The following is a 26,812-nucleotide window of genomic DNA, read 5'->3' as shown; positions in this document are numbered from 1 at the left end:
TTATCTGGATACTTCCCACAAACACCAACCTGTCAGAACTCCGGAGATGGGAACTTGCCCTTCAGTATATCCTCTCTTCTCATTACCCAACAGGCCTCAACCTACGCTAATTTCAAGTTGCCGCCACTCATACCTCACCTGTCATTAAACAACATCTTTGCCTCTGTACTTCCGCCTCGACTGACATCTCTGCCCAAACTCATTGCCTTTACAAATGTCTGCTTGTGTCTGTGTATGTGCGGACGGATATGTGTGTGTGTGTGCTAGTGTATACCTGTCCTTTTTCCCCCTAAGGTAAGTCTTTCCGCTCCCGGGATTGGAATGACTCCTTACCCTCTCCCTTAAAACCCACATCCTTCCATCTTTCCCTCTCCTTCCCTCCTTCCTGATGAAGCAACCGTGGGTTGCAAAAGCTTGAATTTTGTGTGTATGTTTGTGTGTTTATCAACATGCCAGCACTTTCGTTTGGTAAGTTACATCATCTTTGTTTTTTAGACACACACACACACACACTGTGGGACCAAACTGCTGATGTCATCGGTCCCTAGGCTTACACACTACTTAATCTAACTTAAACTAACTTAAGTGAAGGACAACACATACACCCATGCCCGAGAGAGGATTCAAACCTCCAACAGGTGGAGCTGCGTGTACTGTGACAGGTCACCTCAGACCGCACGGCTACCCTGCGCGGCTTATGATTCATTCAGAAATCAACCTACCCAGAGTGTGTTCAAAAACTAACAGGGATGGGCATCAAAATCATATGAATAATTGATAGACCAACGTGCGCTGGATGCTAGGCACTTTGTGTAACAAGGTTTTTTCTCCTCAATAATATGGATTTGCACCCCCCTCCCCGTGCCCCTGCCCTCATAGATCCGGGCAGCTTGGGTGCGTCAGTAAAATTTTTCCCGGTTGCATCTAGCTATCTAGCTGCTTGCTGCAACTGCTTACACAGCCAACAGCCACATTTATGTAGCCAAAAACAGGAGAGGGTACCACTCGTACGCCACTCAACTGCGCATGCGCATGAGCCCGCTCGTAACTGCTAAAACGAATCTAGTAAACATTTGTGACGTCATGCTCATCAGAGACAATTTGTTGTTATGAAGCACTGCATAGTCTTCCTAAAGCCTTTGACACATTTTGCTGTTGGCAAATGCTTGTATGAGCACTGTGTTTTGTTGTCGCATATGGCACATTTCCTTTGCAATTTATGTTTTATTTTAGTTTTTTTTCTCGTTCACATTTTATTGTTGCAGTATTATTCTGCAGTAGCAGGATACAGTAATATCCTTTGTTAAAGTATCGATTCTTACCAGTCAAAATTACAAAAATTTAAAAGAAAACTAAAACAACGAAAAATTCCCGGAATTCTAATAAATTCCTGGGTTTTTCCCGGTTTCCTCCTGGATGAAAAAATTTCCAGGTTTTTCCCGGTTTTCTCCCAGATGAAAAAAGTCTCGGGTTTTTCTCGGATCTCCCGGCTCTTATACACCCTGCTTATGCAGTTACCATTTTCCTCCAGAGACATCTCCCGCAAGCAGAGACAAAACATTAGAGAACAGTTTTATGTACTGACCAAGGTCTGTCAGCCCATAAATTTTAATGAAATCTTAAGTATTAAATTGACATCAGGCATGTCTTTCAATTATGATAAGATTTCTTATATCTAAAGATTTACAGCTTTTTATAATGTGTACAGTTGTTTAAACACTCTGATAGTCAAACAAGAGAAGACACACCTGGCACTGTGGCTGTATTTTCGAGTATTTTCTCCTCGCTGGGAAACAGACTCCAAGTTCTCCTCCAATAATGCTTCTGACTTTGTCATATATTCTTTGTTTGAGACAGCAGTCAGCATCTGTAACATAAATAATAATGCTGAAGATTAGATGGGTAGATCACATAACTAATGAGGAAGTATTGAATAGGATTGGGGAGAAGAGAAGTTTGTGCCACAACTTGACCAGAAGAAGGGATCGGTTGGTAGGACATGTTCTGAGGCATCAAGGGATCACAAATTTAGTATTGGAGGGCAGTGTGGAGGGTAAAAATCGTAGAGGGAGACCAAGAGATGAATACACTAAGCAGATTCAGAAGGATGTAGGTTGCAGTAGGTACTGGGAGATGAAGAAGCTTGCACAGGATAGAGAAGCATGGAGAGCTGCATCAAACCAGTCTCAGGACTGAAGACCACAACAACAACAACAACAACAACAACTGTAAAAAAATAAAACACAAATGCAATGCAACATATATTTTAAAAATTATAACTTATAAAACAAATTAAAATACCAATTCAATGCACTTTTCAAGCCAAATTACATGAAGAACATTACTTTGCCCTCAGTTGGAATATATTATGCCATTTTGTACAAGTATTGATCAATGAGGAGAGCTAAAAATAACGTAAATAATAAGGATATCTACACTGAAAGAAATCTGGTGAAGGATTGATTTTACAAAGAATAATATGTTTTATAATAATTTTTCCATTAATAAATTGCTGACACAATGATATACTACGAAGAACATTCTTCTTCCTTTTGACTTGTTATTTCTTGAATTAGGCTCTTCAGAATATTTCAGACTTCTACTTTTATTAGCAGTGCTGGTTTTTCCATCTTTTTTTGGCTGTTCTAATGTCCTTCAGGCCTTTGGCTGGTAGATATATATCATTTTAAGAACAGAAGTATGGTCCATCTTATCTAGGTTATTTATCTCTTTTTTTCAATAGTATTATGTATTATGTATATATATTTGATATATTATGTACATATGTTAGATATGTATCTATAGTATTAGTATTAGATATGTTTCCTTACACTTTCTACTTGTAGCCCTGCCATTATATCTAGATTTCTTTTGTTGTTTCGTCTCCTGTAATCTGCCATTCCTCTTAAAAACATAATTTCTGTTGTCAGTAACCTTTCCCTTTCTTGTCTTCACAGACTTCAGCAAAGTAAGAATAGCCATCAATGTTTGGAGAAAGAGTACACCAAACTGAAATTACAAATAACTACACGGAGATGGAGAAAAACATATCTACTTACTAGGCACCTGCTTATTGAAAGACACAAAAGTTATAACATCCACCAGTTTCTGAAGTCTCATTACCTTCATCTGGCAAAAAGTGAGAAAGAACAGCAAGGGAATAACATTTTTGAAACATTATGAAGGAATGTTATACAGGTGCAGAACATATAGCAAGATACCACTGCTGGCAGACTGTTACTTAGTGAAAGTTGAGAATTAAAAATTGGAAACACATCACACATTCCATATGTAAATATGAAAAAGACGGGGGAAATATTATGTTAAAAGAATGAAAAACATAATCAATTAACAAATTAACAGCTAATGCTAATTTTCCTTTATTTTCTTATGAACCGGCTTATGCATTTTCTTTCCCAGTTCTTTTCTAATTGTTTTCCTCTACTGCTAATTGTCAATGTCATTTCTTTTCATGGGTATTTTCTTATCTATTACCTTGTGTTAAATTTCATGTAGTTTTTCTTTGCCCTTTTTTTTTCTTCAGTTAGCACTTGTGAATTATTTCTAGCTCTTCTATTCACCTCATGTTTTTTGCAACCAATGGAATTCCTTTAAGTCATTAGTAGAATTATGGAAGTTACAGTACACAGTAAATGCCATGGTGTTACTTACTTTTTCTCTTGGATGATCAAAATTTGAAGCCTCTTTCCTTGCTTCCATCACATATACACAACTGCTTAACTTTTTCTGCCTTTCTATCGTGATGAAGGAACTGGTTGTTGTTGCTTACATAACTGGATGTGGCTTCTCTTTTGTCTTGTATATATGACTTACACACAATGCATTTTAAAAGAGTCAACCCATTCGAAATTCCAACCAATTTTCTAACATGTTTAGAATGCCTCCAGAATGAGATTTTCACTCTGCAGCGGAGTGTGCGCTGATATGAAACTTCCTGGCAGATTAAAACTGTGTGCCCGACCGAGACTCGAACTCGGGACCTTTGCCTTTCGCGGGCAAGCGCTCTACCATCTGAGCTACCGAAGCACGACTCACGCCCGGTACTCACAGGGCCCGTACTGGCAGAAGTAAAGCTGTGAGTACCGGGCGTGAGTCGTGCTTCGGTAGCTCAGATGGTAGAGCGCTTGCCCGCGAAAGGCAAAGGTCCCGAGTTCGAGTCTCGGTCGGGCACACAGTTTTAATCTGCCAGGAAGTTTCATGTTTAGAATGACTGGAGATTTCAACTAAATAAAATGATATCTGGTAATTTAATGCACCAGTTTGAATAAAATTTGCAAATGTAACTTCCCAGTGAATTCTTATTACTTGAATCAGTGAAATAATGTAAAACCAGGATGGCTGTGTCAGGTGTAACACTGTCTTTCTGTTTCAATCTTCTCGCAATGACTTTCTCAATTTTCATCATACCTGAATAATTTTTTCTTTGGTCTACCCAAACAAATTATATTTTTATTTCTCTTGATCTATTGAGTTATTTTGTCTTTGAATTTTGTTTTCACTTTTTTTACTAACCACATTTCCACTGCCATCTTTCTATTGCTTCTTATTTACTTAAGGTTTGCCTCATTACAGGCAACAGCAAGTTTTAGTATCTTTCCTGTATCTTACTCTCAGTCTTGTAATATTCTCTATTACACAAAACATGATTTATTTTACCCAGCTCATGTTTCCATCCTGTTCATGATATTAAGACTTTAAGATAAATTTGAACTGCTGATTTTCATTTAAAACTAAAGTTTTATATAAGTACCTTCCTGTCCTTCGAACTTCAACCATAAGCAATGCCAAATGTCTCTCTTTTAGTTCTTGTACCCCTGTACACATGTTACTCACCATACTCATTCCTGGTTCGGTGGAAGTGCTGTCAACTTTCTCAATAGAATGGTAACGTTCATTCAGTCGGCTTTGAGAAAGTCCAAGACTTGACAGCTTACTGGGTGTAACTGCTGGAGCGACAGCCACATCCTTTTGACAAAAAATTTTTCAACATTAAGCAAGAACCATTTTTTCATTAAAGGACACTTCTGGTTACAGCTAAAAAACAAAGCCATTAATTATTTTTGTACAAATTAAAGCAACTTGTAAAGATCTTGAAACTTCAAAATTTCATACTACTTTAAAATTACAATCAGAACACAGAACACAAGTCAGAAACTATCAGGTGTGTGTGACAGAATGGACAAAGACAGTACAAAAAGTGCTATTAGAATGAGAAAATTCTTCATCCATTATATTATCTTGCAAGAGAATTCAACAGAAGAAAGATGAAAATGTATTGTTCTTCTGATGAATGCCTCCCTACCACCCATAGTTACTAAGACAGACCAGCAAAGAGATGGTATGTCTTATCCCCTTAAATTTCCATCCTGCTCAAATCTTTCTTTTGTCACTATACACATTACTTCTGATTTAAATTAGGGAATGTTTATGATACTTCAAGAGTGAAAATTTATTTTTCTTTTCTTGCAGTTTAATTTTGATGTTCACTGTTCACATTTTATTACAAATTTGTGTCTGTAGTAACAGGCATACTACAACTGTTTAATCACATACCCATACTAAAGACATAAATTAGACAAAAACATCAATGTCTTCAACATAATTCGCACTCAGTCAGTCCTAACCTTTGTGCATTTATTTATTTGCTTCTGCTGCTCCCAAAGACGTCTACACAACTTTAAAATCACAATAATTGGAGTTTTCCTACAGATACTACTGCTGCTTGGTTATGATTGTCACTCCATGTAAGTATGATCTTTGTGTTCATCAATAGTTATATTTGACACACCAGCAAAATATATTTTCAGAGGTAAAAATGGATAGTAACTAACCGCTTCAAGGAGATTATCGAGACTACGACTACGTCCCCTGTCCTCAAAGTAGCGGTCATTAAGTGCAGATTTCCTCGAGAGACCAGTCTGCTGGACAGTGTGGTCACGAGACTGTGAACGAACTCTAGGCTCCTCTCTGCGAGCTGCTGGCGTTGGCACATCCAAGACCTGAAGACACATGATATGGCATTGACTTCAGAATAGTTTACCAAGACAGTACACATTATAAGTAGACATTGTAGTTAATACCTAAGCTATCTGATTGTTACTTAAATAATAATAATAATAATAAACATGTGGATCTGCACTTGTTTGTCACTCTCTGTACTGCAACTCAGATGACATCTGATTTAAATAAAATAAGTAATACTCATTCTAACTTTAGCTCCTGCTGAATCACTTGAAGTGAATAAGTGTAAACAAAACTCTTACTATTAAGTGATATTAAATACAAAGTCATTCAATAATTAAAACTATGAAATTTTGAGAAATTTAACTCGAGAACAGTAGGGGAACAGATTTAAATGCCTACTGTCAAGTATCTTCTCACGTGTCAAGCCCTGTCTTGAAACCAGAAATAATGAAACAAACAAATAATGGAAAATACAGGATGGAATAATGTACCAATATTATGAAAAGGATAGTTGCTACTCAGCATATAAAGGAGATGCTGATTTGCACATAGGCACAACAAAAAGACGTCAGAAAGTGAGCTTTCGGGCAACAAGGCATTCTTCAAAATTAGGCAACACACACACACACACACACACACACACACACACACACACATGTAAACACAAATGCAAATGCAAAGCCAGGCTTCAGCTGCCAGAGACTGTGGTCATGTGTGTGTGAGTTGCATTTGCATGAGTGTGCATGTGTATGTTGTCTAATTTCGACAAAGGCCTTGTTGGCCAAAAGCTCATTTTCCGACAGTCTTTTTGTTGTGCCTATCTGCGACTTGGCATCTCCACTATATGGTGACAACCATCTTTTTCATAACATGAAAACAACCAAACTGTTTACATAAAGCCAACAAGAAACTGTACTGGAAGTGTATTGCGATGAACATAAAATTCACTTTTTAAATATAGTACTGGGTGTTTCAGAAATGACTTTACAACTTTCAAAATTCATATAAATTAATTCATAGTACCAACAGAGGTGATTGTAGAGTCAATTTGTACGAAAACACATCAAGTTTTGTCTTGCATAGTTCACTAATACCGAATCACACTGTAAGGAGCGCTAGTGGCAGTTGCGTTAAAGACGGCTGCCTTCACTGCACCCGAGCTTGCTAGCTGTGAGTTTTGGTTTGAAGAATCGAAGGCGGCAACAACAGTTCAGCGTAATTTCCGTACCAAGTATGCTAAAGATCCTCCTAGTAGGCCAACAATTTATGAGTGGCATAAATGTTTTGTAGAAACAGGGTGCCTAGTAAGACATGGGAAATCATCAGGTCGTCCAAGCATATACAACATCGCTGAGTGAGTGAGACAACGTTTCGTCAACAGCCCTATGAAACTGACCCGGCATGCATCTCATGAACTGCAAATCCCATATATGACACTATTTGGCATATGTTAAGAAATCATTTGCATTTGAAACCATACAGATTGATGAGCGCACAAACAATAAAAAGACACTGATAAAATTGCTTACATAAACTTCTGTGCGAATATGTTAAATCCATTGCACGAGGATGAACATTCTTGAACAAAATCATCTTTTCTGATGAGTCAACTTTTCACTTATGTGGCAAGGCTAATACACATAACTGTAGGATCTGGGACAGTGAAAATCCACATCAAACATTGCAACATGTTCGTGATAGCCCTAAACTGAACATTTTTTGTGCATTGAGCAAGAACAAAGTATGTGGCCCCTTTTTTTCCATGAGAGATCATCAATGGGTTAGTGTACCTGGATATGTTACAACAATTTTTGATACCACAGATCGATGAGGATGACCAAGAATGAAATGTTTACTTCATGCAAGATGGTGCACCAACCCACTATCTGGCTGACTTATGGGATTTTCTCAGTGACGACTTTCCAGGGCAATGGATTGGCCGTGATTTTGATGGAATGTGTGCAGGATAACCAACGGAAGCCACATGCAACATCTTTAGTTTAAGGTAAAAAAACTTGATGTGTTTCCCTACAAAATAACACTAAACCCAGCTCTATATCTTCTTTCAATAAATTTATATAAATTTCTAAAGTTGTAAAGTCCTTTTTGGAACACCCTGTATACAATGGCCATGTGTGGATTAATTCGTTAGCATAAATTGTGAGTTCTTATAAAGAGAATTTCATTAGTGGATATATCCAATAACATCTTCAAATGTTTACATTATAAAATGCACTAAATACTCTTAAATTGAAAAAAGAAAGCTAATCCAAAGTGAAAGTAATGAGGAAAAGAAGGAATAAGTCTGTAGCTTGAATCTTATGGACCATACAATTCATTAGTCCTTCGGCAGAGACAGATTGCATTCAGGTGGATACAAAATTATGCTGACATCAAAGAAATATTTTCCCCCTTACACTATACTACAATCTAAAAATACTTTCCTACAAATTAACGTAACTTATACAACTTCGATTTCACAGGGTTACAGAACATTTCTGAGAAGAATAGAAACAAGTTCAGATCTGTAGCTATCAAATGTTGAAACTGGAGTGTTCAGATTTTCTGCACTCTCCTGAATGTGAAACTGACCATGTAGTCACAAAATTTAAGCGTAGCTACTATCACTTGGAAAATTTTAAGCTCTAAAATTCAGTTGCAGAGAAACAAATCTTTTTAACTTGAATTTGCAGTATATATTGCCCACATTTGTAGCATGAAGATGATGAAAACGAGTACAGGGATTCTCAAGTAAGTCATAAATTAAATGAAGATTGTTCTAAAGGGGAATTTTAAAAGTGGTGTTTTCTGTATGGATCAGACCCAGAAAAAGATGTGAAATAGAAACATTTTCATGCTGCTCCAGTTTTAAATGTATAGCGACCACAGACTAATAACAGAAAATACAGTGTACAGTAGTTGAGAATTCGGAAACTTTTACTAAGCAATTCATTAAGAAGCACTGTTCAAACTTCTTTTGAATGAAAAAGCCAGAGCAATTACCTTCTACATTTCAAAATAAATCCTATTAGCAAACCTAAATTTAAAAATAGATTTTTGTATGTTATATATGTTTCCTCACCAATGGGCCTGCCGCAGTGGTAACAATGGTTCTCGTTAGATCACTGAAGTTAAGTGCTGCCGGGCTTGGCTAGCACTTGGATGGGTGACCATCCAAGTCTGCCGAGCACTGTTGGCAAGCAGGCTGCCTTGTGAGGCCAACTGACGAGCTACTTGAATGAGAAGAGGCAACTCTGGTCACAAAAACTGATGATGACTAGGAGAGAAGTGAGCTGACCACATACCCCTCCATTTCTGCATCCAGTCATGCCTATTAGCTGACAATGACACAGCACTCATTTACTACTGATGGGCCTTCTGAGGCCTGTTCAGATGGAGTTTAGTTAGTTAGTTTATATGTACAGTGGAGCGAGCATAATTCATTCCAGAAACTTACTTGTAGAGTGAAATTTTCATTAAGCAAAACAGTTTACCCCATATAAATTAATGTGAAATACAATAAATCATTACATGCATAAAAGTACTAAGAGTTTTATGTTATTCATGTGACTTATTCAAAGAAACATATACATGCAGTATTATGTACTTTATTATTCACAATGCATAACTAATTCTTTTTTACTGGGAAGCTATCTATAGTCATTTGTTTCTGCCGACGCTTCAACAAGACATTGGCACAGAATAGCAGTGTGAGATGGTCTTTCATTGGTTTGTGACTGGGCAATGCATTCTCCTCTACTGTTATAAAGGCACACAATGGCGTCTTTTTCCAGAATAGGCCTGTCTTGTCACAATTAAAAACCTGAAGCGACAGATAATGGTCACAATCTAGGAGCATCTTGAAGTTGCTGATGAAGTTCTCTGCTTCCTTTGTGTTGGAGCTGGCTGCTTCGCCATGCCTAACAATGCTCTTTATGTCAATTCTTCTCTTAAGCTCCTTGAACCACCCATGGCTTCTCTTAAGCACTTCCTGCTGATGATACTGGCAACCTGTTAATGAGGTTGGCGAAAATAATTCTCACTTTCTCACAAATGATGTTCTCATTAATAGTGTCACCTTACAATGGCTTTTCATTAATCCATATAAGGAGCAACCTTTCAGCATCATCCAGAATAAGAAACCATTGTTTAGACACTCTTGTCACTCCCTTTGAAACATCTATCTCCTTAATCTTCTCCTTGTTATTGAGGGTAGTGCAAACAACTGATGTGCGTACTAAATCAGCGGCATTCACACCACAATTGGGTTTTTAATGATTTTACATTTCATTTCCAAGGTCAGTTTCTTTCTCTTATGGTCATCTTCTTGTAGCTTGATCTTCAGGGACATTTCTATGAAGGTTATTGAAATTTACACACAAAAAAACACTGTGTGAACCCAAGTTTAGGAAAGTGTGTGATTACTAGCTGCACTAAGATGGTAGCAGAAAGAGCACTAAATCCACACTGCAGTACGAACTAAAGACATTGTCGAGAATGAAATGTGCTCATATTTTTGAACATTTCCCCTGCTGTGTGCAAACGGCTGGTGATGTCACACTAAATCGTCGTTACTCATTGTGTGAAACATTGCTCATTAAGCAAGTCACTTTTTTTATAATTTGTTTTGCTCATTATATGGGAGGTGCTCAGTAAACGAGGTTCCACTGTATTTCCTCACATCAATGCGCTCCTGGAATAACAATAATGAGAAGAGTCTAAAAGAGAAAATATTTTCAAACTTACAGCTGGGATGAACAGGTAGCAAGTGACAGGATAAGAATGCTGGAGGTAGAGACAAAAGATGCACGGGATAGGAATGCAGCATAGGCACCTGAAATGGTGAGTTTGTTCAGTGCACGATGATATAGAGGGAAGGATTTGGTTGGAGAGAGAGAATGGAGGATGTGGAGACTGTAAGGAAGAGGGCGCAGGTGCAGGATGGGTGAAGTTAGGACCCAGGGTAAGGGTGGAGATGGGTATGGGGCAGGTGGCTAGAAGAGATTGAGGCCAGGATGATTATGGGATCAGAGGCTACAGTTTGGTGGTGGCCACTCATTCTGCTGGTCAACTGGGTGATTGTCATGACCTCATAAAAAGGCCACCCATGAGATGTGCCATACATATGGTATGTGACAGGACTGTTTCACGGGCGGCCCTTCCTTTAATAGTGTAGGATAGGATAAGCTTGTCACAGGACTGGAGTACGATGTGCTGGATGGATGAATCAGACAGGTTTCGCACCTGGGTTTTCTACAGTGTATGACCCATGTGACAAAGGGATGACAGTGGATATGGCATAATAATAAACTAAGGTATTTTGTAACTGTGGTTGGCGGAGGAATACCACTTTGGGAAGTGTGACAAAAAATACTGGGTAATGGAGGGGATGCTCTTTTTCAGCTGCTTCTTGGTGGTGATCAGGTCTGACTTGTACCATCTTACAGCAACAGCGCATAGTCCTGCTGGAGTAGTTGTTATTCTTTCTGTCTTACTGTTCCTATTAGCACATGCAAATAAAATGAATATTGCACTAGACTAATTTGATGTGGAGGAAAATTAAAATTTCAACATTCACAAGTAGAGTTATTAAAGATGAGCATTTGGTGCTGCTATTATGCACTTGGTGTTGCTATTATTATTACTGTTATTATCATTATTACCACCAATGGTTGATGGCTAATGCACTGAGCTGCCAACAGGCACATAAACAAGACTGAGGGGAGGGGATGAAGGGTGCACACATGGCTACATTGACCCTCTACAGCAACTCAGTTGGCTTATTGTGTTTTTATCTCAACTTAGGTATTTTTATGAACATAATATATACCTCACAATGATACCTCCCTCATTCTCCTTCCAATTCACTAACTTACCTAACAGGTAGCCGAGAAGCGAAGAAAGTTCTTTAAGTACACATATGCAATAGGTTCTAATAGCAAATGTCAGAACAGATCTAACTCACTGGCTGCTTGTGGACTGGTGGTTCTGGTGGAGGCACTGCTGGTCGTCTAGGAGTTGTTGTAGGCTCTACGTCACCAGGCACGGGGCTTGCATTAGGAGTAGAGGTAACCACCTTTTAACAAGACACTGAACATTAATTTACAAATATAAGTTCAGATATTATTATATTTTTGACACTAACTATAATGCTGTAATGAAAAGAATGTGCAGCTGGGTACAGTAGCTTCAGTATTTCACAACAGCTGAATCACAATGAGAACACTGACATTTTTGAACATCTGAGCATTGTGTCGGTTGCTTCTGAAAACTAAGAACTGCAAACAATTATAATACAACTAAGCACTGTAATACGTTTATAATTACAAATTTCATAATCAACAGTGGTGAGACACACACACTCTAGGCAGAAACCAAAGTATGAAAATGTTCACACTACCTATCAGTCAACTTTTAAGTCATGTGTAGTAATTATGAATGAATGCTACAATAAAAATCCCTATGCTACCAACATACACTGACGCACCAAAAAAACTGGTACAGGCATGCATATTCAAATACAGAGATATGTAAACAGGCAGAATATGGTGCTACGGTCAGCAACACCTATGTAAGACAACAAGTGTCTGGCACATTTGTTAGATTGGTTACTGCTGCTACAACGGCAAGTTATCAAGATTTAAATGAGTTAGAACATCGTGTTATTGTAGGCACACAAGCGATGGGACACAGGATCTCTGAGGCAGCGATGAATTGGAGATTTTTCTGCACAACCGTTTCACACATGTATCGTGAATATCAGGAATCTCATAAAACATCAAATCTCCGACATTTCTGCGGTTGGAGAAAGCTCCTGCAAGAACAGCACCAATGGCGACAGCAGACAATAATTCAATGTGACAGAAGTGCAGCCCTTCTGCAAATTGCTGCACATTTCAATGCTGGGCCGTCAAAAAGTGTCAGCGTGCCAACCATTCAATGAAACATAGATATGGGCTTTCTGAGCCAAAGGCCCACTCTTGTACCATTGATGGCTGCATGACACAAAGCTTTACGCCTCGCCTGGACTTGTCAACACCGAAATTGGACTGTTGATGATTGGAAACATGTTGCCTGATCGGTCGAGTCTCATTTCAAATTGTATCGAGCAGATGGACGTATATGAGTATGGAGACAACCTCGTGAATCCATGGACCCTGCACGTCAGCAGGGGACTGATCAAGTTGGTGGAGGTACTGTAATGGTGTGGGACATGTGCTGTTGGACTGACAGGTGACATGTATGTAAACATCCTGTCTGGTCACTTGCATCCATTCATGTCCATTGTGCATTCTGACAGACTTGGGCAATTCCAGCATGAAAATGTGATACCCCACATGTCCAGAATTGCTACAGAATGACTCTAGGAACACTCTTCTGAGTTTAAACACTTTTGCTGGCCACCAAACTCCCCAGACATGAACATTACTGACCATATCTGGGATGCCTTGCAACGTGCTGTTAAGAAGAGATCTCCACCCCTTCGTACTCTTACGGATTTATGGACAGCCCTGCAGGATTCATGGTGTCAATTCCCTCCAGCACTACTTCAGACATTAGATGAGGCCATGCCACGTTATGTTGTGGCACATCTGCGTGCTCGCAGGGGGCCTACACAATATTAGGCAGGTGTACCAGTTTTGTTTGGCTCTTCAGTGTGTAACACAACGTTGTTCAAAATGTGCTGGAATACAGATAATTTGGGTCCGTATTTCACAATATGGGATTGATCTCTCCAACTCTCATGCTTTCAAACTGAAGTAGTATACACTTTGCCACTTTGACTTCATTTACATTGTTTACTTTTCACTCTACTCTTTCCTACATTTACTTTGCCTTTCAGTTTGCCTGTAATGACCTCTGTTCCAATTTCTGGTTCTTATTTTTGGTCTAATGCCTGTCAACACACAAGTAACACAACTTTACAAACTTAACACTCCAAAACAGAAACACACAGAGCATCTGAAAGCATTTAAATTTTTTGAATGTAATTCACACTATGGGAAACCATTACCATAATTTAAGTTATTGCTTTATCAGTCATACAATGAACGCTGTTTTAATAAATGCTGACTGAATCATAAATGAACAGCTTACTAATGAACGAAAAGTTTGGTCTGATTTAAATTAGATAAAGATTGCCACAATTCGAGTTTGATTTCACAATACCTAATATAGTAATAATTTACTTCAAATGTTTAAAAAGGATATTGTAAATATCAAAGTTTTCACCTTGCTAACATTTTGTCGTGGTGCAGGCGAACCTCCAAAAGTAGGATTCTTACAGGCAGGAAATGCAGGCATCAACTCCATCTCTGAGATGAGATCGAGGGCATACTCCAGACCATTGCCACCAGTGCCACCCTCAAGAGCCACAGTCCAACCTGAACTTTCAGGAATTCCACGTTCTCGAACGACACTAGCAGCAAGCGACTCACATGTTGTCCATGAATCAACTGCTGCAGTTCGAGTCTCCTCTTATGGTTAAACAAAAGATATAAAATCTGGTCATAACGAGTACTTCAAATTATGGATTATTTGTGAAACTAATACAACAGTAGCAGGTCAACAATTTATCCATAAGTAATGCTCCCTCCTGTAACTGAATGAAAGTCAACAAGAGCACACGCTTAAACGCTTAAAATTTAAATTAAGTCTTCTAATGTGTTATTGTACATTATATAAAAATTAGTGCTACTGTCATAAAACTAAAATACACATAATTTTTGAGTTAGAGCAGCAGCATTAGAGATATTTTCCTAAGTTTTACAGATGCCTCGAACTGCAGTGGTTCACAAAACTGGTTACTCTGGATTCATAATGAACAGAGCTCCATCAGATTCATTCCTTACATGACAAAGAACTCTCCAAAACTTTAAAAATTAATATACATTGTAGTTAGTGCAAAAAAGAATCTACATTATTTAAGATCATAAAAAGCACGAAATACAATCACTGTTCCCTGATGGATAAAGTAGAAATAAGAAATAGCACAGATGAAACACACAGAATGCACCAAATATTTCTTCTTCTTCATCATCATCATCATCATCATCATCATCATCTTCTATTACTCTTATATTTTACTTTAATAATATTTCAATGTAGAGCGTAATCTGTACAAGCCTTACCTTTGAGAAATAATTAAATTATATTGTGGCAAAGGAAACACATTCAGTTCAATAATGTGAAAAGTAAAATCTTTTTAAGTTCTAGTTACCTCTATTTGATTCAAAGAAACTCACCAAAAATGTAATTCTTGAACAAGAAAAATTCATTAGTGTCAGTGGTGGCAACTTTTCCCATAGAAATCAGCTAAGATATTCATTATTAAAAAATACTAAAGCTGGCAATTTAGGTATTCCCGTTACCACATATGCAAAAAAGATTTGTAGTACTACAGTGTCATAACGTACTAAAAATCTGTCATTCTCATAAAAAACAAAAAAAGTTGATACACTCAGAATATATGTATACATCAAAACCTTCAGTGCACTCACCATCAGCAAAATGCACTGTAAGTGCCATATTCACACGCTTGCGGTTGGATCGCCATTCGAGCAGACTAGGGGGATATGTGCGAGCCAACTGACTTTCCACACGTGCAGACTGCAGCAACTTTCGCTGACACAATGCTTTGTAGCCATCATATGCATTATCTGACACATACCTAATGGGCAGAATAATAACGTAATAAGTAAAAGTTAGTAATTCTGCAAAAAATTTTGATCAAGATCTTATGAGTTTAAAATTTTATGTTCCCATGGTATTTCTGGATTTAAGAACAACATTCACTTACATAAAAATATCTACAACACTTTTTAGTAAAACCATATTCAGTCAACAAAGCGAAATTCTGTTAGAGAGTTCATCAACTTACTAATACACGTCAAGCAACATGTGATACAAACACATTTCTCCTTCCAGACTCAGGAATGTGAAATTAAAGGAGAAAGATATATCGAAATGACAAAAAGAAGAAAAAGAGGATAATGGACAGTAACGTCCAAGTAGGATATTTGCCAGAAAGCAATTTGGGAACCTAAGAGAAATGACACAGTACAATATTCTACGCATGTAGACATGGGTGTCAGTTCAAACAATGTTAATAACTTCCAAACCATTTGGAGTTAGAGAATCATTTGGGCTTAGAGAAAGCACATTGTGAGGGGAACAGAGGGGGATGCCAAACGACGAAGTTAACAGACAGGGAAAAAACTACGAGTGAAACTAACATCACAGAGGCAGAACATGATTGTAAGTAATAATGTAGATAAAACAACTTCAGCGTTGCACACAACTAACATAGAAATAACAGACTACACATAAAGTTGTGAATTATCTTTTACATACTGGTCACACATTTTATCTTGATTTTCTGATTGGTGGAAACCTGCTCCCGATCATGTGCACTCATTGCCAACCTTAGCTACATAGAATTGTACAGCATAGTAATAAGTAGCCATTGTGAATATACTACTGATCTGTGTGTGATGTTATAGGTATTGATTGTTAAAATAATTTAGAAAAATAGGTGAAGGGGCTGTATCTGGTCCTTCTGGTGGCTCATCATCAATTTTCATGTCATTTCTGTGCTGCATTTATCCACTAAATGTTCATTTATTTTATAAGCTATAGGCTGGCTACTCTGGGAGGAGGCGGCATGGCTTGTTTCAGCATCAATTTGCTACGAGATGATCGCAAGATCCAACATCCAGCATTCCTCTGCTCAGGGACCAAGTAAAATTGTATGACCTGTACACTGATTTGCCAAAACATCATGACCATCTGCTTGATAGAGTACGTGTCCACTTAATGAACACAACACAGCAGCGATTCAGCATGGCATGGATTCAACAAGTCCTTGGTCAGTTTCCAGAAGTATGTGGCACCAGATACCTATGCACAAGTCATGCAGTTACCGTAAATTATTGTGAAGTGGTTTGCGGGCACGGAGCTGGTGCCCAATGGCGTCTCAAAGGTGTTCCATGCAGTTCATATCAGGCAAATTTGATGGTCAAGACATCAATGAGAGTTCACTATCATGCTTCCTTCTCAAACCACTGTAGCACGACTATGGACTTGTGACATGGACAGTCTTCTTACTGGAAGATGCCATCATCTCACGGGAAAGACATCCAGCATAAAGAGATGCAAGAGGCCCGCAATAAAGTTCACATAGTCCACATCTATCATGTTGCCTTTGATTACCACCACAGTTCGTATGGAAACCCAGATCAATGTCCCCTATAGCATAATATTACACCCAAGTGACATATTTCCATTGACCCATAGCCCAATCTCAATTTTCCCACGCATGCTACAATTGCAACAGATGATGTCTTGGGACAACAAATCAACATGTACAGGTCATCTGCTGTAGAGCCCCCCCATTCAACAAATTGCATTCCAAAACACTTGTAACTGCACCAGCATAAAGCATTGTACTCTGTCATCAGATCCGCCACAGACTGCCACCTATCCTACCGTAATGAACGGTTAAGCCTCTGATTTCCACATTCTATGATGGGCCATGGACACGCAACACCCTCTCACTTACTCATTATTTCACCATCCTTCAATCACTTCCCATAGATGCTCAAGACAGTAGCACACAAACACCCAACCAGTTTTGTTGTTTACCATATTTGCCCCCAATTGCCATGCTATAACAATCAACCCATTGTCAGTGTTGGTTTAGTCAATGGATCTCCTGACTTTCTGATGTAACACTGCTAGAATGACTCTGCTCTGTTTATATTTCCTTCCCAAGTCATGAGCCCACAACACAATCAGGTAGCATTCATCCTCCTAGTAGCTAGTGGCCATAATGTTTAGTCCTTTCAGTATGTATCATATGAAAAACACCAACTGTGAATATTCTGATTTAATATAGTTGTCTTTAAATTAGTTTTTAGTTTGCAAATGGTTAGTTACTGACAGTAATTGTATAATTATGGACTTGTGGGCTTTACAAAGTACATAAAATGCTGAAAAACAGTCACAATTTGTGTTTCAATTAACAAATCAATAGAAGAGGACATAATTAAATTTACTCTTAAAATTTAAAAATGCAAAATGCATATGTTTCCTTATAAAAAGTTGACATGCTGAGAAGCATGGCTGTAGTACAATCATAACAGTTACAATTTAAGCAGCAAGCAACCACAACTATGGTTTTAAAAAGTTTATTCAACTCAAACTATTACAGGTTTTATATTTATTATGAATACATCTTCAGGCAGCTCCTACTGCTTTCCTTTCTTTCTCACTGGGCCATTGTTTTGTATTCGTTACTGATGTAGTACACCAACATAAAAAAAAAGGTTTTTCATTCATAATTCTATAAAATTAAAAGAGATTTTTTTCATTTTCACCTTCACATAAACATTCAAATGCAGGATAAATTCATGCGCCACATTTAACTTTTTATTAACTAACATATCATTTCATGGACATTTCTGTGAAGGTCAGAATGCAAACATCTCTCTTAACTTAACCAAATTGTGAATGAAAAATCTTTTGTTATCTTTACGCACCACACCAGTAACAAATACATGAGACTCCAGCAAGACAGAAAGGAAAGCTGTATGAGCCACCTGAAGATGGATTTGTAATAAATCCAAAACTGGTAATAGTTTGCGTTAAATAATTTTTTTAACCATACTGCTTAAATTGTAAACCTTACAAAAAGTGATTGTCCTATTGCAATCTACACATATTGCAAGCTGACTCTTAAAAAGTAAGCCTCCTGCACAGAAACTATGCCTATGCCTTCAGTACATTTTTCCTTTACCTATAATCTTTATCACACCTCTGTTGTGAATTCTGAAGTATCTTCTCACTTCTTCTGCAATGGCTATCAATTACCCTTCTTTACATCCCTCCCTCCAATGATTTTTTAAAGTCTCACGTACCTCTGTTCAAGTTAACCACTGTACCATTTCTTCAAAATGGCTGATATCACTGTTTTGCTAATAACAGATAAGCTCAACAAATTAGCAATAAAATGATTGAAAAGATATCAAATACAATAACACTTATTGACCTTTGTCAGCAACACATAAACTTACTTAAGTAAATATTTGTAAAGTGTCTTTGATGGTGGAAAGACAGAGAGACAATTTGCAATCAACAGCCACCCTCGTTCATTGTTTGCATCATTCTCATTTTTCCACGTCTGGTTACACAACTGGCACAGGATTTCATCCCTCATTTTTTCATTGATTATTCCCTGCAAAGTAAGAAAACACTTCAAATATAAACACTTTAGAGAGATGACAGTCTAAAATTACTCACATAAAGCTCTCTAGCAACAAATTATAATGCTCACAATCGCAAAACCAAGGAAAGTTCAATGTTACATACCCACAAAAATCATATCATTAATCATCTTTTTGGAAAAAGGCTGACAAACATGAAAAGAGGATTTCTTAAGACTGCTTACTAACAATGAGTACCCACTGGCAAATTCTTTTCTCAAATACTTCAGGTAATCAGACTTTTCCAATAGCATACCTGGCACTGACATCAGTTCACAATAGCGTGTATTCTACCAGGAAATGGAGACACAGATTAATTATCTGTAAGGTCAATCGGAGCCAGACTTTATGTTTACGGAAGTTCCACAGAGTTCAAATTGCAGCTGCCTTATTGTCAAAAGGCAGTTACTTGTAACAAACAGAAAATTCAGTTGAGAAAACTGTTAAAATTAGGAGCCAGAATGCCTGCTTGGTAACTCACAAGGTAAAACATGAAGTTCTGCCAATAACACTGCAACTCAAGAAAGGAAACAGGACTAATCTGATGAATTACAGACCCATATCACTGATGCCTATTTGCAGTACAAATTTAGAACATATATTGTGTTTGAACATATGAATTACCTTAAAGAAATCAATCACTGACGAATCATTAGCACAGAGTCTGAAAATATCGTTCTTGTGAAACACAACTAGCTCTTCATTCACATGAAGTAATGAGTTCTACCTCTCGGTAACATGGTAAATCACACAAATCTAAAAAGTGTCAAATCAACTAAAAATCTAGGAATTAAAATTACAAACAACTTAAATTGGAATGATCACGTAGATAATGTTATAGGAAAGCAAACGAAAGATGGTGTTTTACTTGCGGAATACTTAGGACACGCAATATGTTGGCTCGAGACTGCCTACACTATGCTTGTCTGTCCTCTACTAGAGTATTGTTGTGTGACATGAGATCCTCACAGGATAGGATTGATGGACAACATTGACAAAGTCCATAGAAGGACAGCTTGGTTTGCATTATCGAGAAAATGGGGAGAGAGTTTCACAGATATAAGTGAGTTGGGGTGTCAATCATTAAAACAAAGGTATTTTTTGCGGTGAGATAATCATAATAAAATAAGAGATAACAGAGCTTTCATGGAAAGATTTTTAAGTGGTCATTATTTCCAATTGCTGTTCAAGAATAAAATGGCAGAGAAATAGTCTGAATGTGGTTCGATGAGCCCTATGCCAAACACTTTAGTGTGAAGTGTAATCATGCAGATGTGAACAAAACACTTAAAATAGAAATGCTGTATTCCGAAACTTCTAAATCTTCTTTTTGGGAAGCAAGAGGAATTGGCTGATGACAGTCTCGAAGGAATGTTGAAAGAAACTGGGAAAGTACAGGGAGAAGCTGGTGGATTCAGAATACAATGACATTAAGAAAAAAATAAAGATTACAGTCAGTCAGCTGTGGTGAGAGAGATACGTAACAGGGGAAGGAGAAACTGTTGCTGGAACAAAAAATGGAATTTAGTAGGAACAGGAAGAGTGGAGGTGAGGATAGTGACTGGTGAAGATGCTGGTTGATGAAGGGGGAAGGTGGAGGTGCACAGAGAACGAAGGTCCCAACTGCACAATATATTTTTAAAAACTCAGAAATTTTCTATCTTTTCTGCATGACAGCTCACTGCTCAACATCTCTTCTAACTGTTAAATAATGAAATAGTCTCATAATATACATAGAACATTCCATTCAAAATTTTCCATAATTGCACAGTTAGAGAAAGAACTCACACAGGATAATACAAAATACATTGTATATTTATCAAAGATGAAAAGAAAGTTCTTTGTTATTATCAGAAACCTCACCTGTAGCTGAAGTTATTTTATTCACCAATACTGTATGCCTGCTGCTACAAACATGCTGAATTTTTGTCTAGGGCAAGCCAAGCAAACAAAGAACACTAAAGAATTATTTATCATAAGTAACGGATTGTCTTTGACTAGAGGTGGGCAAATGCACTAATGTGGGCTTGGGCTCCCATGTGTTCCTGCATTGCTTGCCCTTGGGTGCTGTCAGGCAGCGGTTCCCCATCCACCTCTCTGCTAACATCGTTTATTTGTTACTGATATGCAAGCGGCAAGGTGGGCCAGTTTACTTTGTGTTGTTAGTATTGTCACTATCAGAGTCTTTTTGGCATTTGTGGTACAACAGAATTAGTGAGAGGAAAATGGCTGAGGAGTTAAGATCCTCAAAAAAAAAAAAAAAAAAAAAAAACTGGTTGAACCACTATTCTTCAACCCAGTGTGGGAAGAAAATCACTTTCTTTTGGAAACACAAACCAGCCTTTAGTGTCTCTTTTGTAATGCTATTTTAATCACATGGAAGAAGTACAATGTGTGTGTGTGTGTGTGTGTGTGTGTGTGTGTGTGTGTGTGTTAATTTCTTGAAAATATTACTATTATCTATAATGCATTATGTGTGGTTTTGACCTTTATTTTACCTCTTCCTTGTAATGACAGAAAGTAAACAATGTCACCCACAATGATGAGTGAGCTACCACACAGCTCTTAAAATAGCCAAAACAGTGTGCCCCTTCACAAAAGAAGAATTTGTGACAAGGTTGTTGCTGCCTCAACAATCTTGTGTCCAGCGACCCTTTCTGTTTTTTGAAATAGTTCCTCTTACATGGAGAACAGTTTGCAGATGCAAAGACGAGGACATGGAAAGACAAGTGAAAGATAAGACTACGGATTTAGTTTTTTTTCCTTCTCTTTGGCTTTGGATGAAAGCATGAATGTAACAGATGTTGCTGAGCCTACTGTATTTGTAAGAGGTTTTGATGCCAAGTTCAATGTCATGGAGGAACTCCTTCATTTCGTGCCAACACATGATACAACTATGGACAATGACATATTTTATTGCTTAGAAAACATTATTGACAAATACTCTTACAACCTTTGATGGGAAAAAGTCCACTGATTGCAACTGATGGAGCTCTTGCAATAATTAGTAAAAAGTCTGGTGTTGTTGCTTTGATTAGAAAAAAGGGTGAAAGAAGTTGGTATCCAGTAAGAAATACCAGTGATACAGTACGTCCTACATCACGTTAATAAGACGGCAAAATGTGCCAAAATAGAGGATACCATGGATGTTGTAAAAACCATTAATAAACTGAGATTGTTTGGCACATTGATAGTTTAAATCCTTCCTAGCAGAGCTAGGTTGTGACTATTTTGTGCTGTATTTTTTGAAGTACAATGGTTGAACTGAACAATGGAAACTCCAGGTAGGAATATCAACAATGTAGAAAAAGACAGATTGCTACTTACTGTAAAGAAGACACGTCAAGTTGCAGACAGGCACAATTAAAAGACAATTACATAAAGCTTTTGGCCGCAGCCTTCATCAGTAAATGACACACACACACACACACACACACACACACACACACACACACACACACACCATTCACATACACAATGAGCACACCTCACACAAACACGGCTGCCAACTCCAGCATCTTGGGCCGGAATGGTGTTGTTTTAGAACTTTCTTTTGTTTCTTTTTACACCCTTGCATAAGGACATGGCATTATTCGCAATTATTCATGGATATGGAAGTAAAAGAGTTTGATGACCCTACAAAGCACCTGACTGAGCACAACTTTGCTGGATAGACATAAACTAATTACCAACATTTTTGACACCATTTTGGCGTTGTGGATAAAGCAACTCTCGGAAGGGTCTTCTAAACACTTTTTGAATGTTGCACTAGTTATAAATGAAATAAATCTTGAAAAGGAGACAATGAGTAAATATTTTCATGAATTTGTTACTATGCTACAGGCTTTGTTCGAAAACTCTGATCGTAGATTTAGTGACTTAAACCAATTTGAACTTTACTTTAGTATTTTTGCAACTCCTTTTGCAGTGAATGTTGGAAGTGCACCTCCTGAAATTCTTTTGGAGCTCATTCACTTTCAGTGTAATGCTCAGGAAGAGATTTCACACTGCAGAAAATACTGATATGTTTTACAAGAACATCTCTTGAAAACAGTTGCCGCAACTGTTTTGAATAGCTACTCAAATCTGCAGTATGTTCAGGACCACATATTTGCGTGAAAGTATTTTCTCAATAATGAAATTAACAAAACTGAAGCTTAGGAGCAGCCTTAATGATGTAACTCTTCAGGCTTTCCCGGCGATCTAATGACATCTTGGGTTGTCGGGTGTTCTGCCGGATATCAGCGTCGTACTTGCACGATATTTCGGTCACGTAGCTCGAGACCTTCATCAGGTGCGACCTGAGACAGTCTCAGGTCTCAGGTCGCACCTGATGAAGGTCTCGAGCTACGTGACCGAAATATCGTGCAAGTACGACGCTGATATCCGGCAGAACACCCGACAACCCAAGATGTCAGCCTTAATGATGTTCAGCTGGCTGTAGCAATGTGTCTGATAACCAGTAATCTCACTCCAAACATCAAGATGTTAGTAAAAAACATTTAAAACCAATTGCAGAGTGATGAAAATATATGTATCTTTCTTTTTCATAATAGGCCAGCTCCAAACTCATCACTCTTCAGTAACATTACAATCATGTATTAAGTTAATAGATGTTTAATAAAACTTATTACTTTATGTCTGTATTATATTTGTGACCAGGAAATTAAGTCGATGAAAAAGATACATTTACCTTGGTCCCTATCCCCCACCCCACCACTTGTCGCACTCTCCACCGAAGAGAACAACATAATTTTTAACACATCATACTGCTTATACCTGCTGTCAACCTAAGCAATGTATTACTTTGGGGCACTGCTTTGCTCATAACAAAGTGAAAAGATTGTTCTTTATTCATTTCTTTGTCACTGTGTTATGGCTCTATTGAACAACAGACGGTCAGTTGTGTTACTGTCATCTGCTGGTGTCATCTGAATGTGTACCCGCCTTTAGTTTTTTCAAATGAAGCAAGAATGGTATATTTGAGCTCAGAGAAAAGCAGAACGTGTTTTACAAACTGGACACACAGGACAAAAAAATCAAAATAAAATTTCCCGTACTGACAAACATAAGAAACAACAGGACTGTTTTGCAGCCTAATAATTGACATGCAAAGACTTAACTGATGAGACGGCACGTAACAGCATGCACGCTAGTGTAAATTCATCTGCTTTTCTTCATGACAGAATTGTTATATGTTAAGTGTTATTACTTTTTCATTCGATGGCACTTTTATGTGACCCAAGAGAAGCTACACTTCCACACATACTATGCACATGTTATGCTTGCATTGTCATACTATAATAATTACAAGAATATAAATAATACTTTCAATGATATAATGAGACTACAAACTCAAGCATCAGCTGTCAATCGTGTATTGTTGGTAGTCTTCAGTCCTGTTCACAAGTGTACAGAACTGACAGTGCAAGAACTAAAGAATGAATCCTATCAATAATTTCAACACATTTTATGTACTTCAAAATGTGTACTACAAGCATTGTTGCTGAAATACAGTCCATCAATTCTATTTTGAATTCCCATGTTCTTGCCTCCAGCAATGGAGACACAAGGTCCAAAGGGTATCTACAACTTGTACATCTATGCAATTAAAAGAGCCAAAGACAAGAAAAGAAGGGAGTGAGACAGGGATGTAGCCTATTTTCAATGTTATTCAACTGAACAAGCAGTAAAGGGGAATTTGGAATGGGATTTACAGTTCAGGGAGAAAAAAATAAAGACTTTGAGAATTAGCAACGACATTGTAATTGTGTCAGAGGTGGCAAAGGACATGAAAATTCAGTTCAGTAGAATGGATAGTGTCTTGAAACCAAGTTAGAAGATGAAAATTAACAAAAGTAAAACATGGGTAATGACATATAGTTGAATTAAATCATGTGAATTAGATTAAATGTAGATAGCCTTCTATGGAAGTGAACTGTGGTTGATAAGCAGTCAAGACAAGAAGAAAATAGAAGCTTTCGAAACGTGATGCAATGGAAGAAAACTGAAAATTAAATGGACAGCATGTGCATGTGCATGTGCATGTGCACATGCACATTCCCCTCCCCCCCTGTCCTCACACACCAGCTGTAATTGAACATGAAAAAATGAGTTCGCTGTACCCCATGCTAAAGCTAGAACAGGAACAAAGATTCAAAAGTTAATGCAAATTTTGAATTTTAAGTAACCTTACGCACTACCTTTGATTTTAATTAATTTCTAATTTATTTTGTAATTCATATCACTCAAGGGATAATAACTAAAAACCTCCAAGAACAAGTAGAAAAGGACACCGAGAACATGATTTCTAAAAAGAAAAAAACTTACCTTGTTGGCTATGTAATCACCAAGTGCAATTTCTTTCTTGCCACTCAAATTATTGTCATTCATAAACCTCAGAATCAGCTTGAAAATAGCCAGCGAATCCTGATAATCAATGTCTTTTGACTTAGCAAGAAACGGTGTCTTAATCGGCTCCCTCTTCATGCCCCAAAGATGACTCTGAAATATACTTACATACTCATTATACTTCAGAAAAATCTGCATTGTTCATATTACACAAGGTACACGTCTAAAAGATGGAAACCCTCTATGGTTGGAACTAGCTAATTGTTTCTCAGCTAAAACAATTCAGAGACAACTATGTTTTTTCTCTGTGAAATTAGAATAAAAAATAAGTGGCTATCAAGTCTACTACTTTGAATGACTTCGTTAAGCCTAATAAAATTAACAACTCAACTCCAAACTATGACATTCTAATAAGTTAAGCTTTTTAAACACTTTAATGATCTACATCTACATCTAATCATATCAGAAGAAACAAAAACAAATTTTAGTACAAGCGAATACTTACATAGCAGAAAATCTGATATCTATTTTCAGTTTTCCTGCTAGCATGAAAGGCTCAGGACCCCATACCACAGATACAAAAAGTAGCAGAAACATGATTAAAAATTCATGTTTTAGTAGATTATAAGGCCTACCCCAAACCCAGTCCAATCCAGGTTATGTTAAGTCACACTATCAAGCATATACTTCTTGATAACATGATTAATTGTATCAAAGGAAAATTCACTTAAGAAACCTATAAAATTGCAAAGAGACAGAAAGCTGACCAATACTTACTGTCAGGAGGTGCAATTCCAGTACTACTGATAGACACATCGTTGTTTCCCTCACCGTCACATCAGGTGTGTCCCTCTAATTCTGGGGTCTGAGTGTCTGCCACTGCTTTCTAGCCTTCCACAATGCATACTTCTTTCCTTCCCAAGGAAAGAATTAATAGTTCTGAAACTGGGATTACTGCTTTCAGTTTTTTAAATGTGTATCAGCAGCACTGGAATTTTGTCTCCCAAAGGTAATTATTAGCCAGGCAGCCTACTGCACTCAGGGGCCAATTTACGCAGGGTTAAAAGGGCATGTGTCCATTTAGCACACTCAATTTCACCAGGACTCCAAGGCTTCTTCCATAGATAAAGAGGTGTGTGATTAGTACAAACAGAGCTCACACACCCTTAAATCTCAGGCAAGTATAAATGTTCAGTATACAACTCTTATTTATC

The 26,812-nt window shown here is 37.6% G+C and overlaps 1 protein-coding gene across 1 annotated transcript in view; it reads right to left on the bottom strand.

Moving 5' to 3' along the window:
• LOC126162120 (unconventional myosin-XV) overlaps window positions 1–26,812 on the bottom strand; it is a 504,442-nt gene that overhangs the window by 348,045 nt on the left and 129,585 nt on the right. The window contains exons 17-24 of the mRNA XM_049918408.1: window positions 25,578–25,751; window positions 19,059–19,219; window positions 15,486–15,655; window positions 14,218–14,462; window positions 11,951–12,061; window positions 5,853–6,020; window positions 4,855–4,986; window positions 1,749–1,867 (exon numbers count right to left, since the gene is read on the bottom strand). Coding sequence (XP_049774365.1) covers window positions 1,749–1,867; window positions 4,855–4,986; window positions 5,853–6,020; window positions 11,951–12,061; window positions 14,218–14,462; window positions 15,486–15,655; window positions 19,059–19,219; window positions 25,578–25,751 — 1,280 coding nt within the window. The remainder of the gene's footprint in view (window positions 1–1,748; window positions 1,868–4,854; window positions 4,987–5,852; window positions 6,021–11,950; window positions 12,062–14,217; window positions 14,463–15,485; window positions 15,656–19,058; window positions 19,220–25,577; window positions 25,752–26,812) is intronic.

The sequence above is a fragment of the Schistocerca cancellata genome, chromosome 2 (assembly GCF_023864275.1).
Source record: "Schistocerca cancellata isolate TAMUIC-IGC-003103 chromosome 2, iqSchCanc2.1, whole genome shotgun sequence".
In the NCBI taxonomy this organism is placed as follows: domain Eukaryota; kingdom Metazoa; phylum Arthropoda; class Insecta; order Orthoptera; family Acrididae; genus Schistocerca; species Schistocerca cancellata.
This window is presented reverse-complemented; position numbering and strand designations above follow the sequence as displayed.